Genomic DNA, 19,065 nt, shown 5'->3' with positions numbered 1-19,065 from the left:
AGAGAGAGAGAGAGAGAGAGAGAGAAAGAGAGGGTGAGGAGGAGAGAGAGAGTTTGGGCCCCCGACAGTTAAAGGCATGGTTGCCAATGATGGAGTGCTTTCAATTGGGGATTGTAGAGACTGGAATTGGAGGTGCACAGAGTTTTCGGAGAATGTTACAGAAGAGGTGGGTGGAACGCAGGGACAGGAATTTGATATTTAGAGCTTTGCCAGATCAGGGGCTGATGTTGCTCAGTCAGCAGGGTTGATCTGAGAATGGATGTGACTCCCAGTGAGGTGGCAAAGTTGTCACAATGATACAAGCCTATTGTTCCTTGGCTAACCAATTTAATCCTGATTTGGAGATGCCGGTGTTGGACTGGGGTGTACAAAGTTAAAAATCACACAACACCAGGTTAGAGTCCAACAGGTTTAATTGGAAGCATTAGCTTTCGGAGCGACGCTGATGAAGGAGCGTCGCTCCGAAAGTTAGTGTGCTTCCAATTAAACCAATTTAATCCTGTTTCACTGCTAACATACCGATCCCCAAGTCGGGGGATTTCTGCAATTGATCTGATTGTGAGTGAATTCCAGACTCCCACTGTCCTCTGGGTGATAAAGCTTTTCATCAAATCCCCTGAAAGCCTCCTGCCTTTCACCTTAACCTGATGCCTCCTTGTTATTAACCCTTAAACTCGGGGAGTAGCTGCTTCTTATCCATTCTGCCCATGCCCCTCACCATCTTATACCCTCTATCTAGTCCCCCTCAGCCCTTCTCTGCAAAAGAAACCTGAGCTTATCCAGCCTCTCTTCATCCCTAAACTGCTCCATCCCAGGCAACAATCTGGTGAACCTCCTCTGCACCCTCTCCAGTGAGCATAAGAGGTGATGGCTATTCAGCCCCTCCACCTTTCAATGAGATTCTAGCTGAGCGTGGCAATTAAAGAGAGGGCCTTTCGATATGAAGGGAGAACAAAGCACTCGATGATAAAATAATCTGTAGAAGTAAGAGGAAAACAGAACTAGGTAGGAAGAAACTGCACAATGTTTTCGCCACTGTCAGCTGTCACTAAACCTTTTGTTTCAGAATGTGTGATACCTTCTTTTGCAGGACAGAGGGATTGTTAGTGGGTGTCATGAGGTATTTCGAGAATGTGCCTTCATAGCCAAATAGCCGATCTGCACTGTGTTACATCTAATTAACTCCATATTACCTGCTTTTAGCCTGTATCTTTGATACCTTTGCTTAACAAAAAGTGTATCTATCTTAGATTGAAAATGAACAGTTACATTCTTTGTATCGTGCAGTGACTTTATACTTAAGTTTCTGTTAATACAAAAATAAATTGGGTTTTTGAGACTTTTAGCTATCACAGGGGCTGGTGTGCAGTATACCCCCACAACCATCCCTGCCCCCAACACTATTATGATTTAGTTCTTCCATTTTTTTTTCTTATTTTTAATTGTAATTTTATTTTGTTGTTTGTTTAATTAGTTAATTCGGTGATTTGTCTTTAAAGAAAAAGAACTGAGTTCTTAAGGTTTTCAGAGAGAGAGGTGGGCACCCTGGGGAACCAGGAGGACATTACTTGCTCCATCAATTCCATGTTGATTCGGTTTCTCCCTTATTTGATTTTGTTGTTTGACCCGGGTGGACAGTGTTTGTTGGTTGATAATTGGACAATTTGGTTGCGTTATTAAAATAATATAAAAATACAAAGAGCTGGGTGCTTTCCCAGTGGAGCTTTTGCTTCTGGACAGAGAGAAAGGATCGACAAAAGAAAGGTGGTAGCTGGTGTTTGTACCCAACAACAGACTTACCATAAAACTGTCGCAAATCTCCGAATGGCTTTTGCTGTTTAACTCAACATGCGAGTAACAGTCTATTAACCAATCCACACCCTGGGTTTAATCAACTCCCAGTGCCCACTCCCCTGCTCATTACATAACCACATGAGCCCTCTTGCCCCTCACTCTCCCAGGCCACCTCTGGTCAGATTTCAGGCCATATGCTTAACAGAGTTTTAGTCAGTATCAGTGAGTACTCCCCTCCTGCAGTATCGGTGAGTACTCCCTTCCTGCAGTATCAGTGAATACTCCCCATCTGCAGTATCGGTGAGTACACCCATCCTGCAGTATCGGTGAGTACACCCCTCCTGCAGTATCGGTGAGTACTCCCTTCCTGCAGTATCAGTGAATACTCCCCATCTGCAGTATCGGTGAGTACACCCATCCTGCAGTATCGGTGAGTACACCCATCCTGCAGTATCGGTGAGTACTCTCCTGCTGCAGTATCAGTGAGTACTCTCCTGCTGCAGTATCAGTGAGTACTCCCCTCCTGCAGTATCAGTGAGTACTCCCCTCCTGCAGTATCAGTGAGTACTTCCCTGCTGCAGTATCGGTGAGTACTCACCTGCTGCAGTATCGGTGAGTACTCCCCTGTTGCAGTATCAGTGAGTACTCCCTTGCTGCAGTATCGGTGAGTCCTCCCCTCCTGCAGTATCGGGGAATACTCCCCTCCTGCAGTATCGGGGAATACTCCCCTCCTGCAGTATCAGTGAGTACTTCCCTCCTGCAGTATCAGTGAGTACACCCATCCTTCAGTATCGGTGAGTACTCCCCTCCTACAGTATCAGTGAGTACACCCCTGCTGCAGTATCGGTGAGTACTCCCCTGCTGCAGTATCAGTGAGTACTCCCTTGCTGCAGTATCGGTGAGTACTCCCCTCCTGCAGTATCGGGGAATACTCCCCTCCTGCAGTATCGGGGAATACGCCCCTCCTGCAGTATCGGTGAGTACTCCCCTCCTGCGGTATCGGTGAGTCCTCCCCTTGTGCGGTATCAGTGAGTCCTCCCCTCGTGCGGTATCGGTGAGTCCTCCCCTCCTGCAGTATCGGTGAGTACTCCCCTCCTGCGGTATCGGTGAGTCCTCCCCTCGTGCGGTATCAGTGAGTCCTCCCCTCGTGCGGTATCGGTGAGTCCTCCCCTCGTCCAGTAGCAGTGAGTGTTCCCCTCGTCCAGTATCAGTGTGTACTCCCCTCGTGCAGTATCAGTGTGTATTCCCCTCGTGCAGTGCCAGTGAGTGTTCCCCTCGTGCAGTATCAGTGAGTACTCCCCTCGTGCAGTACCAGTGTGTACTCCCCTCGTGCAGTATCAGTGAGTACTCCCCTCGTGCAGTATCAGTGAGTACTCCCCTCGTGCAGTATCAGTGAGTACTCCCCTCGTGCAATATCAGTGAGTACTCCCCTTGTGCAATATCAGTGAGTACTCCCCTTGTGCAATATCAGTGAGTACTCCCCTCGTGCAGTATCAGTGAGGATCCTGCCTGCCGTGGACTGGAAGTGCAACCTTCCTTTGTGTGAAGAGACAAATATAGAGCACTCTGAAAGTCTGGAGAAATAAATTCAGCTTTATTCCTTTAACTGTGACTGTGATCCTGACTAAGTCCTCCCACTACTGTCCTCTCTTTCTCTAATTCACCCCCTTCGCCTGTCCCTGTTCTTTCAACTTAATTCAGATTGAACAGTTTGGGGTTTATACTCTCTGGAGTTTGGTAGAATGAGAGGGGATCTAATTGAGGGACGGAAGATACTAAAGGGGATTAACAGAGTAGACATAGTGTTTTTCTCGTCATGTGGGGTATTCTAGAACGAGAGGTCATTTCTAAATGCAGGCAGTGAGTACTGCAGGGAGCTGTGCTTGGACACTGGCTCGTCACTATTTCTATATATAAACAATAGAACAAAATGTAATCTCCAAGTGTGCAGACGACACAAAGCTGGGCGGGAGGGTGAGCTGTGAGGAGCATGCAGGGATGATTAGGACAAGTTGAGAGAGTGGGCAGATGCATGTCATTTAAAGAAAATGTGGATAAATGTGAGATTATTCAATTTGGTAACAAAAAACGGGAAGGCCGTTTATTACCTGAATGGTGAAAGATGGACAAAAAAAATTGCAATTAGTTCTGGTATGCTTGTACACCAGCCGCTGCTGAGGTGCAGCAGACAGTGCAGAAGGTAAATGATATATTGGCCTTTATAGTGAGAGGGTTGGAACAGGGATGTCTTACTGCAGTTGTACAGAGCCTTGGTGAGGCCACCCCTGGAGTACTGTGTGCAGTTTTGTTCTCCTTACCTGAGGAAGGCTGTTCTGATGATGGAGGGACTGCAGCAAAGTTTATCTGGGATGGCAGGACTGACGTATAAACCAAAACTGAATCAGTTCGGACTATATTCATTGGAGTTTAGAAAAATAAATGGGGAAATTTGATAGAAACCTAACCAATTCCAATAGGACTAGACAGGGTAAATGCAGGAATGACCCTCCCGATGACCGTGGAATCCAGAACCAGGGGGTTGTAGTCTTAAGGATACAGGGCAGGTCATTTAGGACCAAGATGAGGAGAAATGTCTTCACCCAGAGATTGGAGAGCCTATGGACTTCTTGGCCACAGAAAGCAGTTAAGGCTAAAACATTGAATGTTTTCAAGGAGGAGTGAGACATTGCTCTGAGGGCTAAGGTGATTAAAGAGTATGGGGAGAAAGATGGAACAGGGGATGAGCTGGATGATCGGCTGCTGTCACGTTGAATGGCGGAGCAGGCTCAAAGCGCCTCTGTTTCCTGATGTTTCTTCTTGCTCACCTTTTCGTGTGCACCTTTTCGTGCCTGTTCATACTTCTGTCCATTCTGAAATATCTAACATTTAATTGGTTTGTTTGCTTGGTTTCTGTAGGATTGGCCCCAGGACAGTTATACACCTACCCAGCTCGATGCTGGAGGAAGAAGAGACGTCTAAATATCCTGGAAGACCCAAGACTAAGACCCTGTGAAATTAAACTTGGTAAGAGAGCGAGGTTTTATTCTTTTCTTGTTGTTCAATCCGTTCCCGAATTTAAGCTGAGTGTGGGGAATGATTCGACCGAATATATTTGCTTGTGAGCATTTATTGTTTTTTTTCTCTTGCCATCAGACATGGAACCAATTAGTGAGCTTTCAATCAGGCTTCCATTAGGCCTGAGCCAGTTGCTAGGAAACACCTCTGGCCTAGTGAGATTTTTGCAACACATGTCATCAAATAATCACACATAGACTTCGCTTGTAAAATAATGTCATTATATTAAGAATCTTGTGGGGGGGGGGGGGGGGGGTGGAAAACCATGTTGCCATGATTTTTGGCGACGTGTTTTTGTCTGTGCTTACCGTTGTAAATTGCTGTGGCAACAGTCATAGTGTAATTACAGCCATTATATTTTCGGAAGCTTTTCAAGCCTGTTAACCTCTGAGAATGTTTGAAGCTGACACAAACATTCAGATAGGTTCAGTGATGGAGCAAAGATATGGCAAATCAAGTATAACTTGGGAAATTGTCCTCTTTGGCAGGAATAATAAGAAAATAAGCTTATTGGGTAAAGGTGATAGATTGGAGAGCTTTGAAATGCAGGGGGATCTGGGTGTTCTAGCGCATTGTTTGCAAAAGGTTAGTCTGCAGGAAGTAATTAGGGAAGTAAGACAGGAAGTAAGACAGGAAGACAGGAAGTAATTAGGGAATTAGGGAATTTCAATGGAAGATTATCATTTATTGCAAAGGGAATTGAAAATTAGGAGGTTATACTCCAATTATGCAAAGCACTGGTGAGACTACAGCTGGAGTAATGTCTACAGTACTGATCACCTTACTAAGGAAGGATTTAAATGCTTAGAGAAGATCGGATTAGGTCTACCAAACTAATAGCTGAAATGACAGTATCTGTACTGTAATATGTGAAAAGGTTAGACAGACGTGGCTTGATCCACTGGAGTTTAGAAAACCAAGAGGTGACTTGATTGAAACATACAAAATCATGAGGGAGTTGACATGATGGATGTGGAGAGGATGTTTCCTCTTGTAGGTGAGTCTACAACTGGGGGTCAATGTTTCAAAATTAGGAGTCACTCATTTATGGAGTCATAGAGCCATAGAGATGTACAGCATGGAAACAGACCCTTCGATCCAACCCGTCCATGCTGACCCAGATATCCCAACCCAATCTAGTCCCACCTGCCAGCACCCGGCCCATATCCCTCCAAACCCTTCCTATTCATATACCTTTTAAATGTTGTAATTGTACCAGCCTCCACCACTTCCTCTGGCAGCTTAATCCATACCCGTACCACCCTCTGAGTTAAAACGTTGCCCCTTAGGTCTCTTTTATATCTTTCCCCTCTCACCCAAAACCTTTGCCCCCTAGTTCTGGACTCCCCCACCGTAGGGAAAAGACTTTGTCTATTTACCCTGTCCATGCCCCACATAATTTTGTAAACCTCTATAAGGTCACCCCTCAGCCTCCGACACTCCAGGGAAAACAGCCCCAGCCTGAGACTTGATTGAAACATACAAAATCATGAGGGGAATTGACATGATGGATGTGGAGACTTTGTTTCCTCCTGTGGGAGAGTCTACAACTGGGGGTCAATGTTTCAAAATCAGGAGTCACTCATTTAAGACAGAGATGAGGTGAATTTTTTTTCACTCAAGGGGTGATGAGGTTTGGAACTCTGTTCCTGAGAAGGGGAAGCAGAGTCCTTGAATATTTTTAAGGCAGAGGTAGAGACATTCTTGTTAAGTAAGGGGTGAAAGGAGGTGGGTGTTAGGCAGAAATGTGGATTTGAGATTACAATCAGATGTGGTAATGAATGACGGAGCAAGCTCACGGTGCTGAATAGACAACCCCAGTCCCTAACTTGAAAGCTGTCATGTTGTGTCTATATAAGAAAAGTCAAAAGGTTGTGACCAGTTTCCTTGCACACCTAATGTCCACCATGTGTGAGCGGTCCAGTGTGCTAATCTGTATGGCAAAGCCTTTGGATCATTCAAGGTGGAGTAGTATCACTGGCTTAGAACACCAGATTAATGCTCTGAGGTCATGGGTTCAAATCCCTCAACAGTAGATGGTGAAATTTGAATTCAATTTTTAAAAATCTGGGAGTAAAAACTAATCTAATAATGACCATTCAGTCAGTCATAGTAAAATCCCATCAGGGTCACTATTACCCTTTAGGGAAGGAATCTGCCATTCTTACTGTGTCCGGCCTACACGTGATTCCAAACCCACAGCAATGCGGTTGACCATTAACTGTGCTCAGAAATGGCCAATTGGAGAGCCATTCAGTTCATGGACATCCAGGGATGAATAACAAATGCTGACCTTGCCAGGACCATCCACATTACAGGCTAGCTGAACATGTGGAGTCAGTGGCACCCTTCCCTAGGGATTGAGTATCTGTAAGGGTTGTTGTTGAGGGTTAAATCTAAAATATTATTTCTGATATTTGTAGTAAGACAGTTTCAAATAATTCTTGTGGTGGAACACAGTTTGTGTTGTCATCTTTTGTGTAATAAGCTTTTTATGGTATTTTTATATGAGCAGTGCAGTAAACAAATAGCAGAAAAAGACACGCAATCCATTGAGCTAGGTCTCACTCTGGGATCTGATCTGTCCAGTATGACTATCAGCTGAGATCAAAACAGGGACAAGGCATGAGAACAGGGATTGGGGTGGAGGGAGAGGGGGCAAAGACTTTTGGGGAGCATAAAGACCAACATTGACAGTTGGGTTGAATGGCGTGTTGAGTCAGAGTTGTACAGCATGAAAACACACTGTTTGGTCAAACTGGTCTATACTGACTAATTTTCCCAAACTACACCGGTCCCACTTGCTTGTATTTGGCCCATATCCCTCTAATCCTTTCCTATTCATATCCCTGTCCAAATGTCTTTTAAGTGGTAATTGGACTCACCCCACGTACATACCACCCTCTCTGTGAAAAAGTTGTCCTTCAGGTCTCTCTTAAATCTTTCTCCCCTTAGCTTAAAATTATGCCTTCTAGTTTCAAACTCCCATACCCCTCCAGTCCTGATAACTTCCTTGTAAATCTTTTCTGAATGCTTTCCAAGTTAATAATATCCTTCCTATAGTAGGGCAACCAGAACTGTACACAGTACTGCAAAACTGGTCTCACCAACATCCTCTACAACCTCAACATGACATCCTAATCCCTACACTCAATGGTCTGACTAATGAAAGCAAACGCACTAAAAGCCTTCTTAACTACTCTATCTACCTGTGGCGCAATTTTTAAGGAACTATGTACCTGAACCCCTGGGTCTCTCTGTTTGACAACATTCCCCAGAGCCCTACTTAAATGTGATATGGAACATGCTCTGTGTCTTTTAAGATCCTCCAGCAGTTACACCAACATTAACAAGAGTCAAGTGGTTTAGCAAAATCGTTGCCAAATCCATTTGATTGATGAGACATCTAATCTTCCGATCAGTGTTTTACTCACTAATTGATCGGCTGTGGAAATCCAGCGACTTGTCAGAATTGTGTGCATGTCACCTCTTTAAGAGTCACTGATTGGCCGTGATGAATTTCTCTCCTATCCCCTGGGATCTGACTAATAGCCCATCGACCATTTAATTAACAGGCAGTGAATTAGCAGCTCATCCTCTCTGACTGATGGTGAGTTGGAAAGGTCGTCACCAGTTAAAGGTGAAGGTGGACAAGGGCTGACCCTTTCTGGGGAGCTGTCTGTGCTCAATAACAAGGCTTCTGGCTGGAAAATTCATGAATGGAAATTCACACCCCCACCTCCTGTTTACCCTTTCTCCTGCCCTCATCGCCATGCCAGCCCCACTTTGTCTTAGAGTCATACAGCACAGAAGCAGACCTTTCGATTCAACTGCTCCATGCCGACTAAGTTTCCCAAGCTAAATTAGTCCCATTATCCTCTAAACCTTTTCTATTCATTTACCTATCCAAATGTTTCTCAAATGTTGTAACTGTACCCGACTCTATCACTTCCTTTGACAGTTCATTCCACAGGAGAAAATGAGGTCTGCAGATGCTGCGCTCCCTACCTTTATCTTAGCCTGCTGGACAAACTTTCCTCATTCCTGAAGAAGGGCTTATGCCCGAAACGTCGATTCTCCTGTTCCCTGGATGCTGCCTGACCTGCGCTTTTCCAGCAACACATTTTCAGTTCATTCCACATACAAACCACCCTCTGTGTGGTAAAAGTTGCCCTGCAAGTCCTTTTTGAAATCTTTCTCCTCTCACCTTAAAATAATGCCCTCTCATTTTGAACTCCCAAACCCTAGCGATAAGACCTCTGCTATTCACCTTACCTATGCCCCTCATGATTTTATAAGCCTCGATAAGGCTTCTCTTAAAGATTTCACATCCACAGACCCACTCACCGTCTTACCTCGAAGGACTATTCTCCATCGGAAATTTTCAAAATTCAGGCATGGGATTAGGTGAGCATTTATTACCTGTCCCTATTTGCCCTTGGGAAGGAGCATGAGGTTGCCCTTCAGCCCCTCAGGGAGAAAATGAGGACTGCAGACCCTGTAGATCAGAGCTGAAAATGTGTTGCTGGAAAAGCGCAGCAGGTCAGGCAGCATCCAGGGAACAGGAGAATCGACATTTCGGGCATAAGCCCTTCTTCAGGAGGAATCCTGAAGAAGGGCTTATGCCCGAAACGTCGATTCTCCTGTTCCTTGGATGCTGCCTGACCTGCTGCGCTTCAGCCCCTCGGGCCTGCTCTCCCATTTTAGACTGCAACGAGGAGGAATTTCTTCTCTCAGAGGGAGGGGAATCTCTCGAATTCTCTACACCATGGATGCTCACTCATTGAGTATGTAACACAGAGCATGAGGTTGCCCTTCAGCCCCTCAGGCCTGCTCTCCCATTCCACTAGATCAGGGCTGTTCATCTACTTCAACTCCATATTCCCGCACACTATCCCTTGATATTTTTCATATTTAGAAACATATCAATCTCTGTGTTACATACTCCATGAGTGAGCTTCCATGGTGTAGAGAATTCCAGCGATTCCCCTCCCTCTGAGAGAAGACATTCCTCCTCATTGCAGTCTAAAACGGTCAACTCCTTGTCCTGAGACTTTGTTCCCAGTTCTAGATGCCCACGCACACACCCAGGAGAAGAATCCTTCCTGCATTAACCCTGTCAAGCAGCACGGTGGCTCAGTGGTTAGCACTGCTGCTTCACAGCACAGAGACCCGGGTTCGATTCCAGCCTCGGGTGAGTGTCTGTGTATTTTCTCCCCGTGTCTGTGTGGGTTGCCTCCCGGTGCTCTGGTTTCCTCCAACAGTACAAAGATAAGCAGACGAGGTGGATTAGCCCTGGGAACTGCAGGGTTACAGGGATGGGGTGAGTCTGGCTAGGATGCTGTTCGGTGAGTTGGTGTGGACTTGATGGGCTGAATGGCCTGCTCCCACACTGTAGTGATTCTATAAAGCCTAACTTATGTACCAGCATCAACAGAGTGTTGCACAGGCTCTTTGACTGTGGCACCTTATCCTTTCTGCCTTAGAATGTGACAAACTCAGATCATTGCAGCAAGAATTACCAGGACGTTTCTCCCACAACCCTCCATCACTCCTTCAGAATCACAAAGCCCATAGCTCTGTGTGTCAGTCACAGCCCAGGCCTGGCCGTTGACTCTACTGTCTCTATGTCCATCTCACTGCTTCCATATCAATCCCTGTCTGTGTCTGTTCCTCCTCCAGTCCTCCCATCCTGTGCTGCTCTAATCCCTACCTTGGTGATTGCACCCGCTCCACCATCAGAAATGTGTTAGTGGGACTGTGGCAACTTTACCTTTAACTATCTCATTAGACAGAGAGAGGCAGCTGGTGCTGGTTTTAACTTGAGGGTCACCACGCCTCAGGCGAGGGGAGAGGTTGAGATGGAGACTCCTTCATGGTGATCTCAGCCGGTGCGGGAATTGAACCCACACCATTGGTGTCACTCTGCTTCACAAACCAGCCGTCCACTTAACTGAGCTCACTGGTTCCTGCTGAGAGAAATGACAGGCAGGCTAACCCACCGTCCCAGTGACTGTGCGTCCCCCCCAGCCCTGGGTTGCTGGAGCCTGTGATTACGACATTGGTCTGCACTTTGTACCCACTCAGTAAGTACATTTGCATAGCCACCAAGCTCTCCGGTGCCATCTCCCTTCTGGCGAGCTGCCAACATTACTCCCCCATCCCCCAAGCAGATTCAGTGGCAACCAGCCCTTCACCCCCATCCACCACTCAGCCTCACTTTGATGTGCTTTCCCCATGCCCAAGAATCCCTAAATTCTGTCAGCTGGTTGGTCGCCCTGATGGTGGGTCGGGCTTGGTGGAGGTTCTGGGGGCTTTCTCTTTCATTTGTTCAGTGGGCTGTGGACATCACTGGCAAGTCCAACTTTTGTCACCTCTCCCTAGCAACCGAATCGCCACTTCAGAGTTAACCCTATTGCTGTGACCTGGAGTCGTGTGTAGGCCAGACTGAGTGAAGATGGTAGATTTCCCTCCATGAAGGAAATTAGTGAACCAGACGGCGCTTTTAACGCCAATCGCTGATAGTTTCATGGTCACCATCATCAAGACTAGCCTTCAATTCCAAAAAATGTTTAATAAATTGAATTTAAATTTCCGCAGCTGCTGTGGTTGGATTGGAACTCATGTCTCCAGAGAATTAGAGTCAGTAATAAGGGAGCACAATTGTAAAGTGGAAGCCAGGAGGTTTAGAGGGGTTTCGAGGAAGAATGTTCTCACCCCGAGGGTGGTGGGGGTCTGGAATGCACTGCCTGGGAGGGGCAGCACTCTGAAAACTTGTGTTTTCAAATAAACCTGTTGGTCTATAACCTGATGTCATGTGACTTTCAACCTTGTTCACCCCAGTCCAACGTTGTGGCAACCTTTAAAAGATATTTAGTTGTGCATCACATTCAAGGCTACAGGCCGAGTGTGGGAAAGTGAGACGATAGGTAGTTTGGCAGTACAGACTTGATGGGCTGAAGGGCCTCTGGTATGATCTTATAATCAGTCCAGGCCTCTAGATTACTAGCCCAGTGACAGTATCGTAACTTCCTCTTTTCCTAAATGTTGCATAATTGAAAGGGGGCCCACCTTGTTTCCGTGGTGATTTCTATGGTAAGGCCCAACCATAGGGAGGTTAGGACCAGGTCATCAGCATAGTGACCAAATGCTGCTGTCTCTTGCATGTCTCTGCTCAGATACTGAGGTGGCTCTGAAGAAGGAAGGCCTGCTCCCTGAGGGTCCGGCCTTGGAAGCCCTGCTGTGTGCGGATACGGCAGAGAAGAAAGCGGAACCAAAAGACGAGGAGAGCATCAGTGAGTGCCAGGTAGGGGCAAACGAGGTAAAGTCACTATAGTCCCAGAGGATCATTCTCTTATTAGACAGAGACGACTGGTGGTGGCTTTAACCTGAAGGTCACCACAGTTCAGGTGAAGGAGAGACCTTTATGGTATCTTCAGCCGGTTTGGGAATTGAACCTATACCATTGGCATCTCTCAGCACCTCCAACCAGCTGCGGAAATGGGGCAGGCGATGGTATCTTGAAACTCAATATGGTTTCATGAAGTGCAAGTTTTTAGATTAGATTCCCTACAGTGTGGAAACAGGCCCTTTGGCCCAACCAGTCCACACCGACCCTCCGAAGAGTAATCCACCCAGACCCATTTCCCTCTGACTAATGCACCTAACACTACGGGCAATTTAGCATGGCCAGTTCACCTAACCTGCACATCTTTGGACTGTGGGAGGAAACCGGAGCACCCGGAGGAAACCCACGCAGACACGGGGAGAATGTGCAAACTCCACACAGTCACTCGAGGCTGGAATCGAACCTGGGACCCTGGTGCTGTGAGGCAGCGGTTCGATTCCAGCCTCTGGTAACTATCTATGTGGAGTTTGCATGTTCTCCCTGAGTCTGCGTGGGTTTCCTCCCACAGTCCAAAGATGTGCAGGTCAGGTGAATTGGCCATGCTAAATTGCCCGTAGTGTTAGGTGCATTAGTCAGAGGGAAATGGATCTGGGTGAATTACTGTTCGGAGGGTCGGTATGGACTGGTTGGGCCAAAGGGCCTGTTTCCACACTGTAGGGAATCTAATCTAGGGGTAGGGAATGGCTGCTGGTTGGCAGAGGGAGGGTAATCACATTATTATACCTCCCTATGGTTCACCCAATTTGGCCAAGTTGCTTGTCAATGCTAACCTCAAAACGTCTTGTTTCTCACAGAGGATTTTAGCGAGTGACTTCCCTCACGAGATCGAGGCTGATGACCTGGAGGAAGACACGCCAAAGCGGAAAAATAAAACCAAAGGAAGGGTAAGTTGTTTTGGGCTTTGTTTTGTCTCAAAGTGTGAGTTCAAGGGAAGGATGAGAGGGACAACTGGGGTGGGTGGGGAAAATGAGTTGGGGGGGGGCAATACTGTTGACAGGTCATGGGGCAAAAGGAAATCACATGACTTCCATTGGCATTTTGGGTGGCTGCCTGAGTGGAGGAAGTGTTAAGGAAACGTTGACATCAGTTTTGAGGGGTGGGGTAAATCACATTTGCAGTGGAATGGGCGAAGAGCAGTGGGAGTGGGCCTAATCGGAGAACTCAGTTGAAGAGCTAGCACAAAGATCATGGGCCGAATGGTCTTCTGTGCTGTACCATTTTGAAACTCGCGTAAGGTTACACATCAAGCCTTCAGGTCACGCAATCGGAGAATGATAGACTGAAGGAGGCCATTTAATCCCACACGTCCATGTCAGCCCTCTGATGGATCTACCCCAGTTAGTCACTAGACCATCAATCCAGAGGCTCAAGCTAATGCTTTGGGGACATGGGTTCAAATCCCACCGTAGCAGTTGGTGGAATTTAAATTCAAGTAATCATCTAGAATTGAGAGCTAGTCCGACTGTCAGTGACCATAATGATGATCATCGATTGTTATAAAAGCCTGTCTGGTTCATTAATGCCCCTTTAAAGATGGATACTGCCTTCCTTACCTGGTCTGGCTCCCTACATGTGACTCCAGACCCATATGAATATGGTTGAATTTTATTTGCCCTTAATAATGACCCGAGCAAGCCTCTCAGTTAAAGGGATGGGGGCAGCAAATGCTGGCTTGGCCAGTGACACCCATGAAAGTAAAATTAAAGGTAAGTCTCACTCCCCTGTGCCCAGATCCCCCAGTCCCTTGGGATTTCATCCAGTTCCCTTTTGAAAATTCCTGGACTGAATCCGCTTCCATCATCCTTTCAGTCAGTACGGTCCAGATCACAGCAACCTGTGTCAACAAATACCTCTCCTTCACTCAGTTTTGCCAACAGTTTTAACTCCCACAGAGATGTCCTTGTGTGTTAAATCCTTTCTTGAGTTTTAAAGGGTTTTGAGGGGAGTAAATTGTGAAGTTTCTTTTATTATTCATCCATGGGATGAGGGCATCACTGGCTAGACTAGCATTTACTGCCAGGGGACAGTTAAGAGTCAGCCACATTGCTGTGGGTCTGGAGTCACATGTAGGCCAGACTAGGTAAGGATGAATTTCCTTCCGTTAGTGAACCAGATGGATTTTCCCAACAATTGACAATTGATTCATGGTTATCATAAAACTCTTAACTCGAGTTTTTAAAAAAAAATTGAATTCAAATTCCACCACCTGCTGTGACAGGATTTGAACCAGAGTCCCCAGACCATTAGCTGGGTCTCTGGATTAACAGTCCAGTGATAATACCACAGGCCATCACCTCCCCAGGTGAACATCAGGAGTCTGTAAGAGGGATTTAGATAGATTCCGTGAGTGGACAAAAGCCTGGCAAATGGAATATAACGAGGAAAAATGTGAAATGGCTCATTTTGGAAAGAAGAATGTAAGAAAGTATATCATCTAAATGGTGGGAGATTGGAGAGCTCTGAGATGCAGGGGGATCTGGGGGACCTAGCGCATGAGTTGGAAAGGGTTTGTCTGCAGGAACAGCAAGTAATGAGAAAAACTCATAGAATGTTATAATTTATCACTAAGGCAACTTAATGTAAAAGTAGGAAGTGAAATAAAAGCAAAAGATTGGAAATTTGAAATAAAACAGAAATAGTTGGAGAAACTCAGGCAGGTCTGGCAGCATCTGTGGAGAAAGAAACTGAGTTAACATACAGAGTCCAATGGGACTTCTTTAGAACAAAGAATGGCAATCTGAAGAAGTCATACCAAACTTGAAAGGTTAACTCTGTTTGTCTCCACAGATGCTACAAACCTGCTGAGTTTCTCCAGCACTTTAGATTATGCTTTAGCTACACAGGCCATTAGCGAGACTGCGTCTGAAGTACAACGCACAATATTGGCCGCCTTATTTAAGGGAGGATGTCGCCACGTTGGAGCCAGTTCAGAGAACGTTTCCTAGATTGATACCTTGAATTACCTTATGGGTAATGAGGAAATGTTGGACAGACTGGGCTTGTATCCACTGGACTTTAGAGGAATAAGAGCTAACTTGATTGAAATAATAAGCTCCTGACGGGTTTTGGCAGCATGGTTGGGGAATGGACGTTTCCTCTTGTGTGAAAATCCAGAACTGTTAGAAATAAAGGGTCACCCATTTAAGGCAGATGAAGGGACAGGTTTTCTCTCAGTGAATCAAGAATCTTTTCTGAAAAGGCAGTGGAAGCAGTGTCTTCGAATATTTTTAAGGCGGGGCAGAGAGACTCTTGACAAGTATGTAGGGGTGCATAGATGTGAAGCTGGAAAAACACAGCAGGTTGGACAGCATCTGAGGAGAAGGAAAGTCAACATTTCGAGCCAAAACCCTTCACTTGTCCCAAAGAAAGATTTCGACCCAAAATGTTGACTTTCCAGCTCCTAAAATGTTGACTTTCTTGCTCCTCAAGTGCTGTCTGACCTGCTGTGCTTTTCCAGCTTTGTACCTATTGACTCTGACTTTCAGCATCTGCAGTCCTTACTGTCTCCAAGCAAGTACAGGTGAAAGATTATCTCGGGTAGGTGGGAATGTGGAGCAATCAGATCAGCCATGGTCTTATTGAATGGACGAGGAAGGACAGAAGGGCTGAATGGCTTACGTTTACTCCTAGTTGGTAGGTTCAAGACAAGTATCTGCAGGTGATTGTCTCCTCATGGCTTCGAGCCTCCAAGGAGATTTTGTGTGACATTACCAAGGTTAAGATAACTCTCAGTCTTTCTGCTGTCTCCTCCAGACCTGTGGCATCGGAGGGATGCGCAAGAGGCAAGAGCCGACATCGTTGGAAGATCGAGATAAACCGTACGTCTGCGACAGTGAGTAGATTCCTCTGTCAGAGGGAAAGGGCATCACGCAAGCCTTTACTTAACCAATCTGCAAAGAGCTTTTACAGCCAAAGAAATGGACTAATTTGAAGTGGGCTCCCTGTTATAATGCTTGCCAGAAAGATCCCACCAGCAGCAATATGACAGATGACCAGGTAGTCAGTTTCACCTGATGTTGATCGAAGGGTCAATATTGGCCAAACCATATGAAGCTCTCAACCTGCTGACCCTTGAGATAGTGACCATGGCATCTCAGTTTAATAGTTTAATCGGGGATAATAGCACTGCTAACACTCCAGCACCTGCTCAGTACTGCAGAGAGAGGGCCGGCCTAGGTCACATCCTTGGCTTAAAGACTTTGACTGCTTCCTGCTGAGCTAGGGTCCAAGTTGATGGAAAAGGATTGAATTGAAAAGGGGAGAGAGGGTTGCTGGTTTGGGTCCAGGTCTTTGGGAGGTTGGGTTTTCCCACAGTTTTGAGGTGACTCACATCCTCTCTCCCTTTTTGTTGCCCACAGTCTGTGGAAAACGGTACAAGAACCGACCAGGCCTGAGCTACCACTACACTCACACTCACCTGGCGGAGGAGGAGGGCGAGGATGAGCTGGAGCGCCACACTCTGCCTTTCCATCGAAAGAACAACCACAAACGTAAGCTAAAACATTCACTTTGCAGCTTCGGGGGAGGGTGGGTGGGGAGCTGGGGGTCTGTGTCGTTCAGCGTGTGCTGCTTTGAGTAGGTCCTGGGATTTGAATTAGGGAATGGTTACACTGTGCAGAAAGAGGCAGTTCCTCCCATCCTGACCCTGCCAGCTCTCTGTGAGAGCAAATCAGCCACTCCCTCTTCCTGTCAAGAATGCATCTGATTTCCCTTCGGAAAGCCACAATTGAATCTGTCAAACGTCTCTCTCTCTCTCTCTCTAGAGACAGACTGTAAGCACTCCCTGTGTAAGAGTGATTCTGCTCAAATGGCCATTCGGTCCGCTCTGCAGTTACTGTGTTCTCTGGCTCCCAATCTGTTTATCGGGGAAATGGGATTTTTTTCCCTGTCTCCTCTGTCAAGGACCCCTCCTGATCTCCATCAAATCTTCCCGCAGCCAACTCTGAGGAAGACAGTTCCCACCTCCCCATCCTACCCTCCTGTTTGAAGTTCTTCATCCTGGGACCATTCTTGGGCGACTTAGCTGCACCCACTCCAAATATTTCACATCCCTCCTGAAAGACGGTGCCTACGATTGGACACAGTACTCCAGCGCAGTCCAGAGCTTTGTATATCAATGTTGACCCTTTCTTCCTTCCTTTTTCACTCTGTGCCTCCATTGTAATCTCTTCGAGCTCCATCGGCCCCAAATCAATGTATTTTTACCTCTTTCCCATCAGGTAAATTGATCCCCGAATTGTGGAGTGGAGTGTTGTGATTGGGTGTTGCTGAGATCAATCAGACTCATTCCTGGAGGTAGATCTCCAGACCCTAACATCATTTACCCTCCCCTACTGTTCTTCCTGTTCCCCCATCCATGCCCACCTCAACTCCTTGAACGATTTCTGATAGTGTGTCAGGCAACCATTTTCCCGTCTGAAGTACTTTTTTTAGAGGGAAGAAATTTTTTTTACTAAACTCAGACTGTTTTTTAATTTGGCCCATGGATTCATCTCCTGGGCTTTGCTCATTACCGTGACCAGGGGTTAGTTTTCAATTCCTGGAGACTCCAGGCCAATCCTTCAGGAGTTGATAATGCCCATTCCTGGCGCAAGTGGCTATTCTTGATGTGAAGTCACTAGCGGAGACCGTTCCCTGAGCTCTCCCCCTCCCTCCATTCCCCCAAACCCCAACCATGGGGCTACAATGAAACAGGAATCTGTCTATAGCACAGGATGGGTTTCAGGCCCCTAGCCTTCCCTCTCTTTACATCTCAGCCAGTGGTCCAACCATTCAGAAATTACTTCAAAGTAAGCAGAAGAACAAATGACACCTTTTATTGTGCTGCAGAAACACCAGCCTTCACTAACTAGCACCTGCCTCCTCCTTCCTTAACCTGTTGTCAAAATTACTGAGGGTAGCGGGTCATCAGTGAACGCTTTCGTGGTGAAGTGGTGAAAATATACACTGGGAGGCAGGGTGTGATCATTCCATCCATTCATGACCTCTCTAACTCACAGAGATTGTGACACTAGCAGGTTGCATAGTTCAGGCTAAAAGCTACAGATTGCCATTTATTAAGAAGTAAGATTATACAAATTGAAAAAAACAAATGACAGTACTTCACTTGACCTCGTGCCATCTGTTTTGAGACAATGCAAACATTACAGTCCTCTTGAAAATGCTTAGGTCAGGAATCCATGAAAGCTTTTATGTGAAAGATGTTAGTTATCTCGCAGAGTACCATATTAGTGCTGAATTGTGTGTCAGTGCAGTACTATTAAGAGGATTACAGAATGTGGATGATAAACCACTTGTGTGTCTCTTTGCTTTGATTTCAAGCAGGAATTATCCAAGGTAAGTGAGTAATTTAGACAATTGAATTGTGAATAGTTTCTCACTGTGACAGACTTGTTGACTGAGTCAATTTTCAAAAGCCTAAATGAAAACAACGCAGCCACATGGGTGAAGCTGTTTTCTCCCTATATTTAATCTCTTGGTTTAATCTATGTTCATTGGAATCTCAATGGGTCATAAAGTGACAGCCTGGCACTCCATATTATTGGTTATTTGTGCCTTCTAATCCTGGCTAAGCAACCAACAGGGGGAGAGGTGAGTCACCCCTTGCATTACATACCAGATACAGCCATGCATTCCTTGGATCAGATTCTGTTCCGGAAACTAGTCACACAAACCATTTGAAAACAGCTCCACTACTATTTAGATGCTGCCATACAAGGCTTCAAGTTCAAATTGTTAAGAAACCGTCTTTTATGCTTCCCTTTATCATTACCTTTCCCCACTTGATT

General features: G+C 46.1%; 1 protein-coding gene across 4 annotated transcripts in view; it reads left to right on the top strand.

The window, feature by feature from the left end:
- dpf1 (D4, zinc and double PHD fingers family 1) overlaps positions 1-19,065 on the top strand; it is a 77,001-nt gene that overhangs the window by 22,915 nt on the left and 35,021 nt on the right. For 3 of the 4 annotated variants that reach the window (XM_043680775.1, XM_043680777.1, XM_043680776.1), the window contains exons 3-7: positions 4,711-4,818; positions 12,048-12,175; positions 13,072-13,161; positions 16,031-16,109; positions 16,636-16,767. In XM_043680775.1, coding sequence (XP_043536710.1) covers positions 4,711-4,818; positions 12,048-12,175; positions 13,072-13,161; positions 16,031-16,109; positions 16,636-16,767 — 537 coding nt within the window. Of the gene's footprint in view, positions 1-4,710; positions 4,819-12,047; positions 12,176-13,071; positions 13,162-16,030; positions 16,110-16,635; positions 16,768-18,601; positions 18,614-19,065 lie in introns of all 4 variants that reach the window. The other variant, XM_043680778.1, reaches the window with a different exon arrangement.

This window comes from Chiloscyllium plagiosum, chromosome 41 (assembly GCF_004010195.1).
Source record: "Chiloscyllium plagiosum isolate BGI_BamShark_2017 chromosome 41, ASM401019v2, whole genome shotgun sequence".
NCBI lineage: Eukaryota > Metazoa > Chordata > Chondrichthyes > Orectolobiformes > Hemiscylliidae > Chiloscyllium > Chiloscyllium plagiosum.
Note: the sequence above shows the minus strand (reverse complement) of the source record. Positions and strands in the feature narration are given on the sequence as shown.